Below are 17,233 nucleotides of genomic sequence, written 5' to 3'. Positions count from 1 at the left end.
GTCCATGCGTAGCTACTATTGTGCTAAGTCCGGGTAGTCTAGGACCCAAAAGCATGCTTTATGTGGTATTCTTGCAACTCTATGTTTAATTTGGATTGGTATTATGATATATGAGACTAGTTAAGAGGAACATGGCCACTCTTGGCCTTTTTAAGGAGAAGTTGATAATTCAATGAGTAATTGCTCTCCAGATATGTGTTCTTGTTTGCCTGTTGCTGTGTTTAATTATATTTGACCGCGTCGCGTGGTTGATTCGCGAGCGGGATAATAGATGCATCTATGGTTCGTGCTGTTCGACCCTCGGCAGTGCACAATTTATTTTATGTTGGATCGGGCCGTACGACCTCGGCACTACTTGCACCTGCTTTACTCAGTATTTTTCTATGATTTGAGTTATTTATTTGTCCTGGAATGGAAGGTGTCAGCTGTGATATTACCTAGGAGAGGACTTGTTATTTCTTGCTATACACTGTTATTTATTTGTTTTATCCACGCACAATATAATTCATATCTCATATTATTTGACCCTAGTAAGTGTCAAGTCGACTTCTCGTCTCTACTTCTTTGAGATTAGACAAGATACTTACTGGGTATATATCATACTACACTTCTGTACTTAATCGTACAGGATCTGAGGCAGGTACATCTGGCTATCAGTCTGGTGCGTATCTTTGAGCATATTTCGAGACCTCCACGGTGAGCTGCTTCCTTCCTGTGTCGTTCAGTAGCGTGATAGAGTCTCTCTTTACCAATTTTTTTATGCTGTCTATTCTGTTTCGGACGGTATGATAGGATTGCTCTTTTGTATATTCTACTAGTTGCCCACAACTTGTGACATCAGGTCTTGGCACACACATTAGTAGACTATTCTTTTGGGATTGTATCACTATTTTTGGTACATTATTGGTTACTACTTGTTTTAACCTTAACCTAAGAAATTCTGAAATTATTCGGTAAAAAAAAAGAAGTAAAGTGAGAACTTATTTATATTTCCGCGTTGCCTTGCCCGGCAATGGTGTTGGGCGCCATCATGACCTATTGTGAAAATGGGTCATGACAAAATTAATATGTGACTTTGATACATCTTGATTAGTTTCTTTTTCTTCTCAATGGTGGTATTAGCACCTTGGTTGTGCTCATTACATTTGGTGAGGGGGGTGGAAGCTANATACTATAGGGGTGGGGGGGGGGAGGGGTGGAAGCTAAGCAAGATTGAGCCATATTTTCTTAATGTTATAATAATAAAAATTATAACACATTCCTTTGAATATCTTTTTACAATATTTTGTGTTTTAAATTTGAATTAAAAAATTTTAAGTCACAATTATATAGTATAATTTACAAGAAAATGCCTTAGATAAAAAATTTAAACAAATAAATAGCCCTATACACACACACACACACACAAACACATTTAAGTAATGTGTGTGTGTATATATATATATATATTACAAGAAATTGCCTTAGATAAACAAATTTTAAAAAAAATAGTCAAGGCCCGTTTATGCGCGTTTGGGCCCGGGCCCGACTCACATAGCCCGTGATCATTACTACACGGTCCCGGTCCCGGTCTGATTACACCCAAAAGCCCATGAACCCCGGATCCGTTTAAGACCGGCTCACGAAGACTGGGTCCGTTTGAGCCCGGCCCGCGAAGCCCATTTGGGACCGGGCCCGGACCGGATGCCAGCCTTATGCTAAACAAGTTAAAATAGCACAGTATAGCCAGTTTTCGGACTGGTCATTAAAAAATAGCCACCGTTTACCAAGTCAATGAAAAATAGCCACTATTTTGCTACAGCAGAGACCGATCCAGCATAATATACTGGAGTTCGGTGCACCTGTGTATGAACTCCAGCATATTATGCTGGACCGATATACTTTGCTGGCTCCAGTATAATATACTGGAGACTGGAGCACCGGTACTCCAAACTCCAGTATATTATGCTAGACCAGTATACTTGCTGGAACTCCAGTATATTATGCTGGAGTTCTAGTGTACTTATGCTGGAACTCCATCACATTATGCTGGAGTTCCAGCATACTTATCTTGGAACTCCAGTATATGCTGGAGTATACTGGAGTTCAAGTATACTTATGCTGGAACTCCAGCATAATATACTGGCGTATTTTCCGGGTTTTGAACAGTGTTTTCGCTCAGATTTTTCTTTACATGAAAGTGGCTAAATTTCGATTACTTTTGAATGGCTATTTTTGAACGACCAGTTGTAAATCTGGCTATTTTTGAATTTCACCCGCTAAACAAATGCCATTGAACGAATGAGGGTTTTGGTAATTAAACACAGTTTGAGTTTATGTTTTCTGTTTTCTGACTTGAAAACTCAAATGTCACGTTATTAAAAAATGACGAATATATTACCTTCTGACCGTAGTAATCTTTGTAAAGTACTAAAAAATAAATTTGTTTATATACAAAAATAAAAATAACTTTATTATCTATTTTTAATACTTTAATTACCGTTTAAGCAATTTATTCGTGGCAAACACAAAGGTTAAGAAAATTCAATTTTGACTTTCAATATCTCAAATACCTTCCTTGGAAGAAAAAACACATGATTACGTACAAAAAAAACAAATCTTCAATCTTGAAGTACGTGCCACAAGGAAATTTAAGCCTATCGTCCACCTCCCCAATTCCCAAATTCCCATGAATTGACAGTTAGTACCGGTCCCACAGCTTCCACGTCATCAGATAACACCGAATTCCATCACCCGCCTAGCTCCCCCTCCTATATATAATGAAATTACACGAATCAAGATCATTGATTCCGACTAATAGACTTGCAAATAAAGGAAAGCGTACTGTAGCAAGCAAAGGTTTCGTACTGCTAAAATGAACATGTCACAACAATCACCGTCACCGTCCGCTGACCGGAGGTTGAGTGTTTTGGCGAGACACCTTGAACCGTCGTCCTCCACCACCGTCGAAACCTCCATCGTCGCTGCTCCTACCTCTGGAAATGCTGGAACCAACTCTGTCTTCTCTCACATCGTTCGCGCTCCCGAAGATCCTATTCTCGGAGTAACTCTCTCTCTCTCTCTCTCTCTCTCTCTCTCTCTCTCTCTCTCTCTCTCTCTCTCTTCATCCACACACACACGCACTCACTCACATAACATATTAAGTATATGCGTGATCAAATGTTCTGTATATACTTATTTGTTCCGTATCAAATGTTCTCTTGTTATAAGCTGAATTTTAGAGGAATAGTAGTGCTATTTGCTATTTGCAAGGGCTTGCATACTCATTCTCTTCGTATTGTATTAAATATTCCTTTTTTTCTTATGGATGATGAATTTAAGCATTTTTGTGAGTCCGATCACTACAAAATTTCGATTTCAAGTTGATAGAAGTGAAAAATGATGGTGTTTACATATCAATTGAGCCAATAAAAAGAGAAATTCGAGTGTTGATATCTTCAAAAATGTAGTTAAATGTAGATATATACTGTGATTTAGTTTCTGTTTAAATCTTTGCCTTTTTTTCTTTTGAAATTTGAATATTGTTTGTTGAAGTCTTCGTGACATATCTTGGTGTTATGTTTTGGTTATTAGGTCACTATTGCATACAATAAAGATAGCAGCCCCATGAAGTTGAATTTGGGAGTTGGTGCATATCGCACAGAGGTGATCATCCTTTTTGGCTTTTGTATTTGCGCTATTATCGTCGATGGAGCACTATTATCAGTAGCTGGATAATCATCCTTTTTGATATTTCCTTGATTGAAATCCAAAAACACAGAAAAAAAGAAATTTACTGACGGATCTGTGTTTTGGTTTCTTCAGATTTACGCATTTCTGTTAATTGAAAAAAGTTATGATTGTTTTGGTGATTGTGGTGTGGTTTTGGCTTCATATAGTTAATCCAACACCGTAGTGTACTAGTGTTTGGCTGATGTGCTGCCAAGAGAAATGTTTAAGATTATGGTCTGCCATAACTGATAAAATTTAATATTAAAAGTACTAGGCTGGATGTTCTGCGTTTGCATAACTTGTAATGCATATAAAAAGTTACCTTTGATTTTCATAATTAGTGAGAAAACTCTAGTAGCTTCCGCATTCCTGTCATTGCACTATCAAACACATTAAACGGTTTCTGATATATATACCTAGTTTGGAACTTCATGATTTCTATTTTTCAGACCTTGTAATAAATGATAATTCTTGGATCTGTGGTGTTTTTGTTCAAAAGATCACAGAGAAGATTGCATTTATGTTTTGTAGTCTAGTTGGCTCAGACTCTGTCAAACACAACTTGTTACATCGCATTTTACCTGTTAGTTAAGAAACTTGGGTCATCAACAAATTTGTATGAGGTGGTTATTTCTTGGGGTTTTGTGAATTGCTCTCTGCAATCTGCTAGCTTTCTTATGTGGACTCAAAACAATGAAGCTCTTCAGTTGATGTGTTGATTTTTTTTGTTTGAAAAAGGTAACAATTATATTCTTCAGCACCCAAAAAAAAACGGGGCTGGTATCTAATATTTACAAGTACAGCCCCTGAAAATCTTACAGAGAATCAAAAAGGTCTAGCAGTGATTCTACATCCCCTATCAACTGTTCTTTACACCAAAAATGAAAAAGAGAAATACAAGAACTCTTGATTTTCTGTGTTGATTTTTCAATCGAGTAAAACAAGTTCTATATTTGGCTGTGAGAGTAAAGTGGGAGCTATTAAAATTCCTAGCTGAATTTATGTTTCTTAATATCTTAAATCTTTAAAGGTAGAGGGAGAGGAAGGAGGTTTATTGATGAAGGACTAGTAGTTGTGTACACTTAGTTCTTTCTCAAATTTCATAAGAATCTCTTGAGGGTTTTTCTGGCCGACTGTTGAATATGGGGCTCCACAGTTTGTGTTGCTATATTGAAATGTTTCAGCTAATAATACTAACGTGTTTCTTTTTCTTTCTCCCTTTTTGCGGGGTTATCAGGAAGGAAAACCTCTTGTTTTGAATGTTGTAAGACAAGCAGAGCAGCTACTAGTAAATGACAGGTACTTGCGTTGCCATTTCGTGGAGTATGAATAAAATGTTTCCTTAATTCTATCTGATTAAACTTCAAGATTTCTGCAGGTCTCGCGTTAAAGAGTACCTATCTATTACTGGACTGGCAGACTTCAATAAATTGAGTGCTAAGCTGATACTTGGTGCCGACAGGTATACAAGTTCCTGTTCTCTGTATAGTGTTGCTGATAAGATATGCAGGGAGATAAAGACATGTATTTTCCTGTTGCATAGGATGATATCTTCCGATAATAAGGCTCCGTTCCATGTGTTTGATAGCTTGGTAGATCTTTGTGAAGCATCTATTAACATTTGCTCACGTTTTTTTTTAAAACCAACTTCCCATCCCATCCATGCCATTCCACGTGTCAGTTATTCATGAAAATGCTGTTCACTTGCATACATGTTACTGCCGTAGTGTTGGTTTCTCTCAACTCTACTCATAATTTCTGTGTGGTCGCATTCTGGTGATCTGATTTATCTGATAATATCTGTACATGTTTTGAAATTTGGGTAGTGTCTCTTTGATTAGCGTGTAAAGCAGGCAACTCTTGATGCATGTGGTGAAGTGTATGATTGCTGTCTAGAGCTGTCAGATGTTAAATTTATCTTATGCGTTTCCAAGATCTTCTAGATGTTCTATGTAATCTTTTTAGGCCAGCTTAAACTTTGACTTGCTTCATATACATTTATGTTAAAGGAGAGTTGTTAATATTCTTCAATTTTCACATTTTTAATTCCTCTTTTTACCTGTGGTCCTTACGAGCTCTTACTTTCTTTGCTTGGTACAGCCCTGCTATTCAAGAGAACAGAGTAACAACTGTGCAGTGCTTGTCTGGCACAGGCTCATTGAGGGTTGGAGCTGATTTTTTGGCTCGACATTATCATCAAGTAAACTGCTACGTCTTCTTAACCAACCTTTCACTTTCCTTCGTTTTCTTAGCCTTCGTGGGTAAACAATCTTCAAAGTTGAATTGACCTTGATGTAACCATTCCTGCAGCGCACTATTTATATTCCCCAACCAACATGGGGAAACCACCCAAAAATTTTCACTTTAGCTGGGTTATCAGTAAAGAGTTACCGCTACTATGATCCAGCAACTCGTGGACTCAATTTTCAAGGTATGAAATACTTCCCTACAATATAATGATGTAACAGGATATTGTCCCATTAGATATCTATGGCTATGCTGTTTACTATTACTCTCTTCGAGGATGATGGATGTTCTTTTAGTCTTATTCTGGTATTTGATTAGAAATTATCACAAGTCTGAATCAAGTTGTGGATGGATGGTTTCACTTATTTGATTGCATTGTAATCCAGCAAACTTCTAAAGCCGTCATCATCTATGCTTTTTCTTTATACCTTTTTTCTGCGAGGAAATAAGAGAAGAGAGATGGAGATATAACTTGATAATAATGGAATGCAACAAACGCCTAATTTAACATATTAGGGACCAACTAAGGTCAGCATTTGACATTAGCTCTTAACATTTTACTTTTTAACACCTTATCAAAAAAGAAGGAAAAAGATTGACATTCTAATGTCGCACGGAACCAAAGGTAGGAATAGCTGATAACATAGAAAAGTAACGAAACAAGTCCTGGAATCTTGTCAAAAAAGTTTCAGTTGCCGAAATTTTCTTGGAAAAAGTTACTGTAACCGCAATGGTCGGAAGAATAGGAGGAAGAAATTCAATAATGCGGGTCAAATAGAGGAGGTGCCACTAAAAGGCCATTGGAGAGGGGCTGCGAAACACCATCTGAAAGAGGCACAGTGGTACCAGAAGGATTATCGAATGCTGATGCATAGAAACGAGTCAGAGATTGAAACAGTCACTGGAAAGAAGGCTTGATGTTGTGACAGCAGTCAGTCAGAATAAAGAGAAGTGGTGCCATCAGAATGGTCACTGGAAAGGCTAGAATTGTAGGACTATCATAAGAAAGTGAATTGTGTCTGGGAGACTCTTTGAAAGACAAAATATATTTAGGTCTCCACAAGATCATAGATGCTCTAATGCTATGTGAGAAACTAAGTGAGTGGACGAAAAGAAATGGATTACTTGATAATTACTTGATAAAATACAATCCATACGTTTAATTCCGAATGACTAACTTTAATTTTAACACAACTTTTACATCTAAAAGTATGACACATGACATTCTAACCTTTCCTGCTTGTGTTCACAACTTTGCATGTCGCCGACTTGTTTACAAGAACTTTATTTTTCGTACATGACAGGTTTGTTGGAAGACCTTGGATCTGCTCCATCGGGAGCGATAGTGCTACTTCATGCTTGTGCCCATAACCCCACTGGTGTTGATCCAACCATTGATCAGTGGGAGCAAATTAGGAGATTGATGAGATCAAGAGGATTGTTGCCCTTCTTTGATAGTGCATATCAGGTAAGAAATCATCAACAGATGTGCAAGGCACTTTGGCTGTTGGAGTTGTTGCTGTATGAGCATTTAAAAGTGAGGCGGTTTATTCAGTATATGTCAATTAACCTTGATATTCAAACTTTGATATTCTAGGGCTTTGCCAGTGGAAGCCTAGATACAGATGCACAGTCTGTTCGCATGTTTGTGGCAGATGGAGGTGAAGTACTTGTTGCTCAAAGTTATGCAAAGAATATGGGGCTTTATGGTGAACGTGTCGGAGCTCTAAGCATTGTACGTCTTAAGGACAAAGGACAACTGTGCCTTGTTTCTGAAAATTTATATCTCCAGTTGTTCAGTTGGTGCATTACCTTTATTTTTCTCAGATTGATTCTCATGATGCATAAACTGTCTTACTGTTTTCATAGTGGCCTTCTTTTGTGATGTTAAAATTTGGTAGTTATGAACTGTTAAAGCTTATATAGCTTACTTCCAAATATATAGCTGTGAGCCTTGGACATCACATATAAATTATTTTATATCACGGGTTCGAGCTGTAGAAACAGCCTCTTGCAGAAATGTAGGGTAAGGTTGCGTACAATACACCCTTGTAGTCTGGCCCTTCCCCGGCCCCCTGCATATAGCGGGAGCTTAGCGCACCGGGTTACCCTTTTTTTCATTCTGAGGCGTAAAAAGTTTTTAATTTCTCAAGAATGAATAAAGAGCCTGTTATAACAGGCACTTTGCATGTCATATGGTGTTGTTTGTCACACAGTGATGCATATAGTGTAGTTTATCACACAAATGAAAAAAAATGAAGGATATAGTTCTGAACCCTCCGTTAAACTCTGCTGATAGTTATAATTCTTCTAATTTTCTCAAATCTGTAGGTCTGCAGGAATGCTGATGTGGCGAGCAGAGTTGAGAGCCAGCTGAAGTTGGTGATTAGGCCAATGTATTCCAATCCGCCCATCCATGGAGCGTCAATAGTTGCCACAATCCTTAAAGACAGGTAATATATCAACCATCAGGAAATTGCTTCTTGGGACCCCAAAAAAGCCATTTCCTTTCTTTCTATATGATAGAATCCAGTGTATGTTCAAAAATTATGTTTAGTCATTGTTCTGCAAAATAAGTCACTAAATTTCTGCAGAAACATGTACCATGAATGGACCCTTGAGCTGAAAGCAATGGCTGATAGAATCATCAGAATGCGTCAGCAATTATTTGATGCTTTACGTGCTAGAGGTAAATTTGCTGCATCATTTTCACGTATGCGTGCTCTTATTACATGTTTCTTGCTGCATCGACTTTGGATATTTTTCTCATTTTTGATAATTTCGGTTCAAGTGTCATTATAAATGCTACATGTTCGTGGCGTATACTTCTACCTATAAAATATGCTGCAACTTGTTCCAGCTCATTTGTCTAGATAATTGAACAAAAGGACCAATCTTCACCAGCTAACTCTCCTGAATGAAAGCTTAACGAAGGAAAGAGATTAAGCAAACAAAACATGGAATTCGACAAATTCAAACATTTCTCCAAATCTTAATACATCTCGATCCTCCTTAGTGCTTTCATCAACTTCTTAGGTACTTCACCTCTGAACTTTGGCTCTGACTGGATTCTCTACCTTTGGAAAACCATCCCCAAAGATGTCCCTTCCATGATCCTTTTGGGGACATGAACTCTTGGATCAGGCAAGAGATTATCCCCCAAAAAAGAAAAATTGTTGGATCAGATTTTTTCCTGATAGGTTGCATTCTTTCAGCATTCCCCTTAAAGTTTGTGATTTGGACGTTGTCCTCATTGTGTTAAAAAAAATGTCATTGGAAACTTCCATTTTGGCACATCAGGTGTTAGAATCATCATGTTTTCATAAATTGGCAATAGACAAAGTCTCATGTCGTCAACTCCTTTCTTCAGTGTCAGGCATTCTTTAATCAATGCAAGTGTCGAGCATTGCATGAATAGGATACCTATTTCTATTTACATGAATTGATGGGCAAGTCGGGCATTTTTTAGTCGACTTAAAGGTCAAGCATTGCATGAAGAAGATATCTATTTCTATTGACTTCAATTGATTGGCAGGTACACCTGGTGACTGGAGTCACATTATCAAGCAGATTGGAATGTTTACTTTCACGGGACTTAACTCGGAGCAAGTTGCCTTCATGACCAAAGAGTACCACATCTACATGACATCAGATGGGTAATATGTTATTTCTTAGCACAAAGTTCTGTATATGTCATATCAGACTACCATGTTTCCTCCACATCTGATATGTGATTTTATTACCTCGTAAGGATTTCTACCCTCGGGTGGTAAAACAGAAAGAGGGAAGGGAGTTAAAATCTTATCAGCCGTCAGTTAGTTCTTTTCTTGTACTCCCTCCGTTTCATATTAAATGAGCTACTTTCCTTTTTAGTCTATTCCAAAACAAATGACACATTTTTAAATTTGGAAATAATTCAACTTTAAACTCTTCATTTTACCATTTTTCCCCTTAATGAGAAGCTTTTATATCCACACAAATGGCTTGGCCCCACAAATCTTTTACCCCTTAAGCTTTTAAGACCACAACTTTCAAAAGTCTTCTTCTTTTTTTGTTGAACTCCGTGGTGAGTCAAACGACCTCAAATAATATGAAACGTAGGGAGTAGTATTCTTGCTACCTTAGCTTTGATGTACACTAAGAGAAATGTGGCTGTATGAATGAACATTTCTAGAGCATGGTTCTTTCTATGTTTGTATTTAATTGTGGCAACTTCAATTAAGCTTGGGATATTAGATAATCCAAAGCCTTTGACATACATCACATATTTCATTTTGCAGACGCATCAGTATGGCAGGTCTGAGCTCCAGGACAGTTCCACATCTAGCAGATGCCATACATGCTGCTGTTGCTCGGGCTCGTTGAGTTTGTTACTGCCTACTACTGTTTCCTTCCGGTTCTTCTGAGTTGTTCGCTTCTATCATTCTGGTTGACCGAGTATCTTCTGTTGTTCAAGTAAATTCGATTGCAATTCCCTCTCTTTGAGGGTATATGGTGGTTCAAGAGTAATAAGTGGTTTCCTCCTAAGTTGGAGTTTGAGATAAACCTATATTTGTAATAACTAGAATAAACAGTTTTTGTTTAATGTAGCAATCCTCTTTAATAATCTCTTCAGTCTTAGCTGCTAAATAGTGCTATAAGCGTACGTACAATTGTTACTACCAATTTCTCTCGTTTTAATGAAGTTAAAACACATTTAACTATCAGCTTATCTTAGTTAAGCTTATCTCCCAGAATTGACACATTGTTGAATAGTCTCCATTAGTTGAAACATGGGTCCATCGGGGAACTTCATTCGCCTTGTTCTCTGTTTAGGTCCATTATTCCTGTTCTGTTTGTTCCTAAGGTATAAACCAAGGCAATTACGTATAGCTGCCATTAATGGATAAAATTATTCTTAAGGCAATGTGCTTAGCCCAAGAGTCCGGAACCAAAATGTGGTTCTTTTGGACTCAAACTACGTAAATAGGTGTAAAAAAAAAAAGTTACCAAAGTATATATAACACCAGAAAACCTGGCGCTATACATTAACGATAACTGCACCGTTAATGTATAGTGCCAGATTTTCTGGCGTTATATAAAAAAAATCTGACACACCTGATATAGTGCCATAAAAAGTAGCGTTATACCCTTTAAGGAGTGAGGAGTTACAGTGAATGATAGTGGGGGTAAGGAGTTACTGCAACATCCATAGACTCTTCTTTTTTAACATAATTTTGAGTAAGTAAAGTCAAGGATGAACAATTATCTCAAGGATGTACAATTATTAAAGTAAATAATAATTTTAAAAAGGCGAAATACATAAATGGCCCCTCCAAGTTGTCCACAACGGTCATTTGAACACCACAACCGAAGCCATTTCCAGCTACACTTTCTTTATTCACAAAAGAAGATCAACTAAACACCCGGCCATGTCAACCCCCATTAATACACTCTCTCGGATGCGAGTTTCCTACCAAAAAATAGGTTTTTTCTTTTTTTTTTTTCCTAAAATAATGCGGACCCACCTAATTTCACACCTTCTCCTCCAATTCTCTTCTCCACCATTCACACCCTACTCCACCCTAAATTGCCTCTACCTCCATTACCAAATATATGATTTCACCAATTCAACAAAAAAAATTGTACGAAACTCGTTCTTCTGTTTCACCTTCTCCACTAGACTATCTAAATAATTGCCATTGTGCCTCTTTAATCTGAACAAAAAGCTAGAGATTTTGAGTATGTTTTGGTCATTTGATGGAAGTGTATGGTCACGTATTCTGATTTTATGCATTTTATTTGGATGCAAACCAGAATTCTGTAACGAGAAACACCCATCTAAAGCAAACCAAAAATTCAAAAAATTCACAACTACACCCTATCCAAAAAGTATCAATAGCAGCGTTTGATTGATACCCATGTTGAATTGATGACTCAAACATGTTCTCCTTGTCAAGGCAAAGAGATCGGTATCGAGTTTGCTCCATTTGGACTACTGGAACTCCACTTCCGTTCAATTCTGTATCACAGGCGATTTGCAGGTCATCGGAGAAGACAATTCCCACGGTGGAATTGTTTGAAATTTGGTGGGGAGGTGGAATTTGGTGGAATTGTCTGAAATTGTGTCACCAGCGATTCGCAGACCATTTGATGGAGAATAATCCCCACGGTTTGGAATTTTATTTTTTGACCCAAAAATGGAAGCAACAAGTCTCTGTTCCTTCAGATTTTGTCCATTTTTTTCCTTCTTCAACAACCGATTCTTCTTCACTATTTATATATCCCGAAAATTTTGATAAATAGGTCATTCGAATTTACACGAACTTTTTTTAATATAGAAGATGAGTTTGAAGGGGATTGGTCGGAAGGGGACATCGGAAGATGAAGTTGGAGGGGGGGGGGGGACGCTGGAGAAGGGTTTTTTCATTTTAAATTTATTTTATTTTTTTTGGTTAATTTATGTTAAGTTTTAATTACAAATTACACGTGTCGTTCGTTGATTGGCTCATTTGGCAATTGTAACTCACGCATCTGGTATGCTGTACCGGAGTGTCTATTTGATTTACTTAACAGACACTTGAAGTGTCTACTTGATAAATAGGTCTGTAGAGGTGTTCAAATGACCGTTGTGGACAACTTGGAGGGGCCATTTATGCGCCTTTTAAAAAAAGGATGAACAATTATCTCCTTTTCTTTTACGTCTATGACAATGTAGATAAAGATAAATTCATGAAAAAAGTACCTAAAGTAAAGTAATCTATTAAATAGTTATTGTGGGTTTCATTCACGACCAGACCCCACATTTTCTCTGCAGTAATGAGACAAAATTTCGTCAGTTCAACTCCACGGATCGAACTTTAAACTTTTGAGAATTAGAATAGAGTAAATACTTAACTAGCGTTTGGCTATAGATTTTCAAATTTATTTAAAAAAATTTAATTTGGGGAAGTTTGATTTGAAGATAAAATGTGCTTGAACATCAGTTTTCAAAACATATTTCACTTTTTTTTTTTGAAAAAACATGAAACATGACTTATACTCACAAGTACTAAAAACTATCACAAATACCCAACGGTACCATCATTAATAACATTCATTATCATTATTACAAATCATAGTCCTAAACATAAATAAATTTAGTACAAAATTATCATTTTTATAATAAACTACTTAAGACACTATCAGATGACCGAGAAGACGAAACAACATTATTACAAAATAATAAATGGTAATACAAAAGTTTGGGGTAATTTTTAAAAACTGTAACGGTAATATTTTAGACCAAAACCAGTTCTTGAGCTGTTTTGGGGATTTGGGTTTTGGGTTTTGAAAATTTGACAAATATGGATAAAATCTATGACTTAACATGTATACCAAAAAAAACTCTAAATATATTTTGACAAAATATATGGTCAAACGGGTCCTTAGCATTTGTAACTGAAGGTCAAAAACTTTATCTTCAAGTGACTTTTGTTGGGAATGCAAGAGGGTAAAAACAGTAACAAAAATGAAATGAAATGGATGTTGAGTTAGTAACTATAGTAAAAGGTCCCCTACCTGGTACTTCCGTGCATGTCTGCCACGTGACTTTACTTACTCAAAATTATGTTAAAAAAGAAGAGTCTATGGATGTTGCAGTAACTCCTTACCCCCACTATCATTCACTGTAACTCCTCACTCCTTAAAGGGTATAGCGCCACTTTTTATGGCGCTATATCAGTGTCAGATTTTTTTTATATAACGCCAGAAAATCTGGCGCTATACATTAACGGTGCAGTTACCGTTATTGTATAGCGCCAGGTTTTTTGGCGTTATATATACTTTAGTAACCTTTTTTTTTACACCTATTTACGTAGTTTGAGTTCAAAAGAATCACATTTTGGTTCCGGACTCCTTAGCCCAAGCTTTTCTTTTCGCCTAATAAAAAGTTGATTCGATAGAAAAGTACCTCTTTTCGCTTCCGCTTGTCTTCTCTTTCTTCACCTCCATCGAAAGAAGTAGACTTTGAGTCACTCACTCTTTTGAATAGCTTTCTGGAACAATCATATGAAAACGATTGGACATATTGAAATTGGAAGTTTCATAGGACTGATGAGTTGGTTAATACTCCCCCCGTTGACTTTACATATCCACTATATTAAAAATACATTTTCACTTTTATTAGTCCATTTTAGCAAATCAAGAGTTGTTTTACCTTAACTACTTATTTCTCAAGTCTTGCTTGCTGAAGGATTAGTGAACTTGCTACGAGCATTGAAAGTATTTGGGTCTCATTCTTGCTGAGGCCATCTGGGCTATCAAAGTAAACTACGCGAAAATTTATAAATGGCCAGTTTTACGTCTGGTCAATCAAATTTAGCCACATAATCAAAGGTCAACTATGTTTAGCCGCTAAGTTAGAACGCTAACAATTTATTGACTAAAATAACCCTACTCTTGTGAGCACGTGATTTTTGCCCTAAGTGAATTGTCCCCAAAATTCAAACAAGATGATTTCTTTATTATTTTACAATTTTTGTGAATTTTTGTGTTATTTTCTGATAATTGTTGCATTTTATTTGTGCATTTTTATGAAAAAAATAAAAAATACGCTTGACATTTGTTTTTAGGTTTTAGTTTCATATTCTAGGATTAAATAGTAGTTCAGTTGTTTTTAAAACGAAATATAAGAAAAATCACAGGAATAGTCCATTCTTTGCATTTTAATTGTGAATTTGTCATGATTTTACTTTTAAATAGGATTTAATCAATTTTGTAGGAATTAATTAGCTTAATTAGGTTTCATTTTAATTTTTGCATTTTAATAAAATCAGAAAAAAAAACATAAATATAAAATGAAATAAAAAGAAAGAAAAACAAAGGGAACAAGTAAAGAAGAAATTTGGGCCATGTTTGAAAGCAAAAATACCAGTCCAGGACGGTCGCCCCAAGCCCAAAACCATAACCCTCACCCGGCCTGCCCCCACATAATCCAAACGACGTCATTTGGTCGTTTTAATCTGGACCGTCGAGGTTGATTGGATCAATGGTGGGGAACTGGGGTAAACATAATATAAAATGGTCGGAACACCCCCCACCCCCGTTTCATCGTCTCAAACACACCCTATCCACAGACCCTATAACACCACTGCACGCCGCCGCCGGAAATCGCCCACGGCGGCGGCAGTTGTCCAAATCCTCCCAAATTCACACCATCCCCTCTCCTCGTTCCCCTCTTTCCGAATCCACCCCCATTTATCCCAAATCCTAACCAAATGCCCCAAATATACCAAACCCTAGCGCCGCCACCGCCGTGCACGGCGGCGACACCCTTCCAAATGGCCCCAAATTTACACCCCTAACTCCCCTCGTCCCCTTCTTTCCAAATACGCACTCACTTTCCCTCGAATCAATCCCCACCCCTTCGAATCTTAACTTGAAGTTTTCCGGCAAAACCCTAGTTCTTCCAAACTCCATCAAATCAATGCCACAGGGCCTCCTCTTTCTCCTCATGAAGAATCCACTGTCAAAAACGCTCCAATTTCATCGGAATCGTCCGAACCTTAAATCTGAATATGACTGGTGAGTCTTCTTAATTGTTTCACTTCATATCGGGTTCAAACCAGTTGCATCCAATCTTTTTTTTCTGTCTCATCTAATCTATTTCTCTTGATTCTATGTTGCCTTCATGTTCATTAAGTTGTGATTGATTGTTATTTGCCTGTTTTAGGTGTTTAATTGTTACTAGTTTCTATTAATAGCATGTTCCAGTTTAAGTTTGTTTGTTTTTGATTTTTTATGGTATTAGTTTTTAATTAGGGGTCTAGTGGTTCAAAGTTGATTTGAGTTTTGAAACTGGAATTGTTTGATTGTCATTTGAGCTGTAGTTTGGTTAGTTTAATAATATGATCAGTCTTTTATAATTGATTCTGTATCGTTCATAGATAAATCCAGAATTTATTAGTGGTTTTAGTACCTCTTTTGGTTTGATATTAACTGGTTGTAGTGAATTCAGATTAGTTTAGTTAGATTAATCAGTAGTTGTGGTCAGTATTACTTTAGTTCAGTGCTCAGATTCAATTGGCTTTTATAATTAGACAAATTGGGTTGTAGTTGGTAGTTTTAATTAGGGTAAAAAGAGTGGGAGTGTGGTTAGAGCAATTTGGTAATTTCAGGGCTAAGGTAAGGGCAGTAAGGGTAATTCACCAAAGGAATCTGATAGTAACTGAATTTAGAAGCTACTAGAAGCACCTAGAAGGGGTTGAAATTGAATTTCAGTAACTTTTAGTGTACTAACTTGTGACACAAGTCAGAAAACAAGGGACTAAATGAGTAAATAAACAGGGACTAAGAGTGTAAACAGAAAATTTGAAGGTTGCCCTCATTTTGCCTATAAAAAGGCATGCCAATGCCTTAAGTCACAAGTTTTCAGCCCTCAAAATTCCCCCCAAAAATCAGTACTCTCTCAGCTCTTCAGATCTGAAACAGAAATTCAAAAATTCAAAAATCAAAAAACACTAGAAAACCCTCAAAAATCAAAAAGTACTGTTCCATTGCCAAATCTTAGGTTAGTTTCAAGTTTTTAGTTAGGAATTCACATTTTCTAGTGTGATCTTTGGTTGCTGAAGTTCAGGGGCTCATTTCGAGTTTATTTGGGTGCATTTGAGTGAAGTTTTGGTTATATTAGGATGGTTTTTGGCTGTTTCGTTGGCATTGTTCTTCTCCTATTCGTTGCTGGGTAGCTGTGGTTTTTTTTGAATTGAAAATCAACTTGTTCCTGAAAATTGCTGTGTTGACTGATCTATTACTGGATTTTTGAACTCATTCCTGGGTTGTTGCTGTCTGTTATCTCCATTGCTGACCTCTCCTTCTTCTTAATTTCCAATCCTAGGTACACGCTTGAATTCGCACTGATGTAGCCTCGAATTGGAATGAAATGAAATCATCTTTCCAGATCTATGCTTGCTTGGATGTTTATAGTTGTAGGCTAGCAAATGATGTATAGTTATATAGCTTTAGTTAGTGTGTTCGTATTATACCTGCTTAATTGGGACTGTTTTAGACTGTTAAGACTGTTTTGATTCATATGGACTCTATCATCTGCATGTGGTCGCTTTAAGTTGAACATTGGTGACAATTGATCTCATGTGAGGTTGATAAATGAGTTGTGGATTGCCTCAGATCTGTGTGATATCGTAGAACACATAATTTGTATTGTTTTCATAGTGTGAATGTGATTATCATGATAAATGATTGTATGATGCTTATTTGGCAATGCTAGCTGAGTTAATTCAAAAATAATTAGGTTTGCTTT

The 17,233-nt window shown here is 36.9% G+C and overlaps 1 protein-coding gene across 1 annotated transcript; it reads left to right on the top strand.

The window, feature by feature from the left end:
* Positions 1–2,773: 2,773 nt before the first annotated feature.
* On the top strand, positions 2,774–10,661 carry LOC109241053 (aspartate aminotransferase, cytoplasmic). Its single transcript, XM_019407764.1, has 12 exons — positions 2,774–3,043; positions 3,574–3,645; positions 4,949–5,010; positions 5,090–5,173; positions 5,812–5,911; positions 6,022–6,142; positions 7,263–7,426; positions 7,556–7,693; positions 8,290–8,411; positions 8,553–8,647; positions 9,494–9,614; positions 10,239–10,661. Exons 1-12 carry the CDS (start codon positions 2,855–2,857, stop codon positions 10,321–10,323), a joined length of 1,353 nt encoding a protein of 450 aa, XP_019263309.1. The 5' UTR covers positions 2,774–2,854; the 3' UTR covers positions 10,324–10,661.
* The last annotated feature ends 6,572 nt before the right edge of the window (positions 10,662–17,233 follow it).

The sequence above is a fragment of the Nicotiana attenuata genome, unplaced genomic scaffold, assembly GCF_001879085.1.
Source record: "Nicotiana attenuata strain UT unplaced genomic scaffold, NIATTr2, whole genome shotgun sequence".
NCBI lineage: Eukaryota > Viridiplantae > Streptophyta > Magnoliopsida > Solanales > Solanaceae > Nicotiana > Nicotiana attenuata.
Note: the sequence above shows the minus strand (reverse complement) of the source record. Positions and strands in the feature narration are given on the sequence as shown.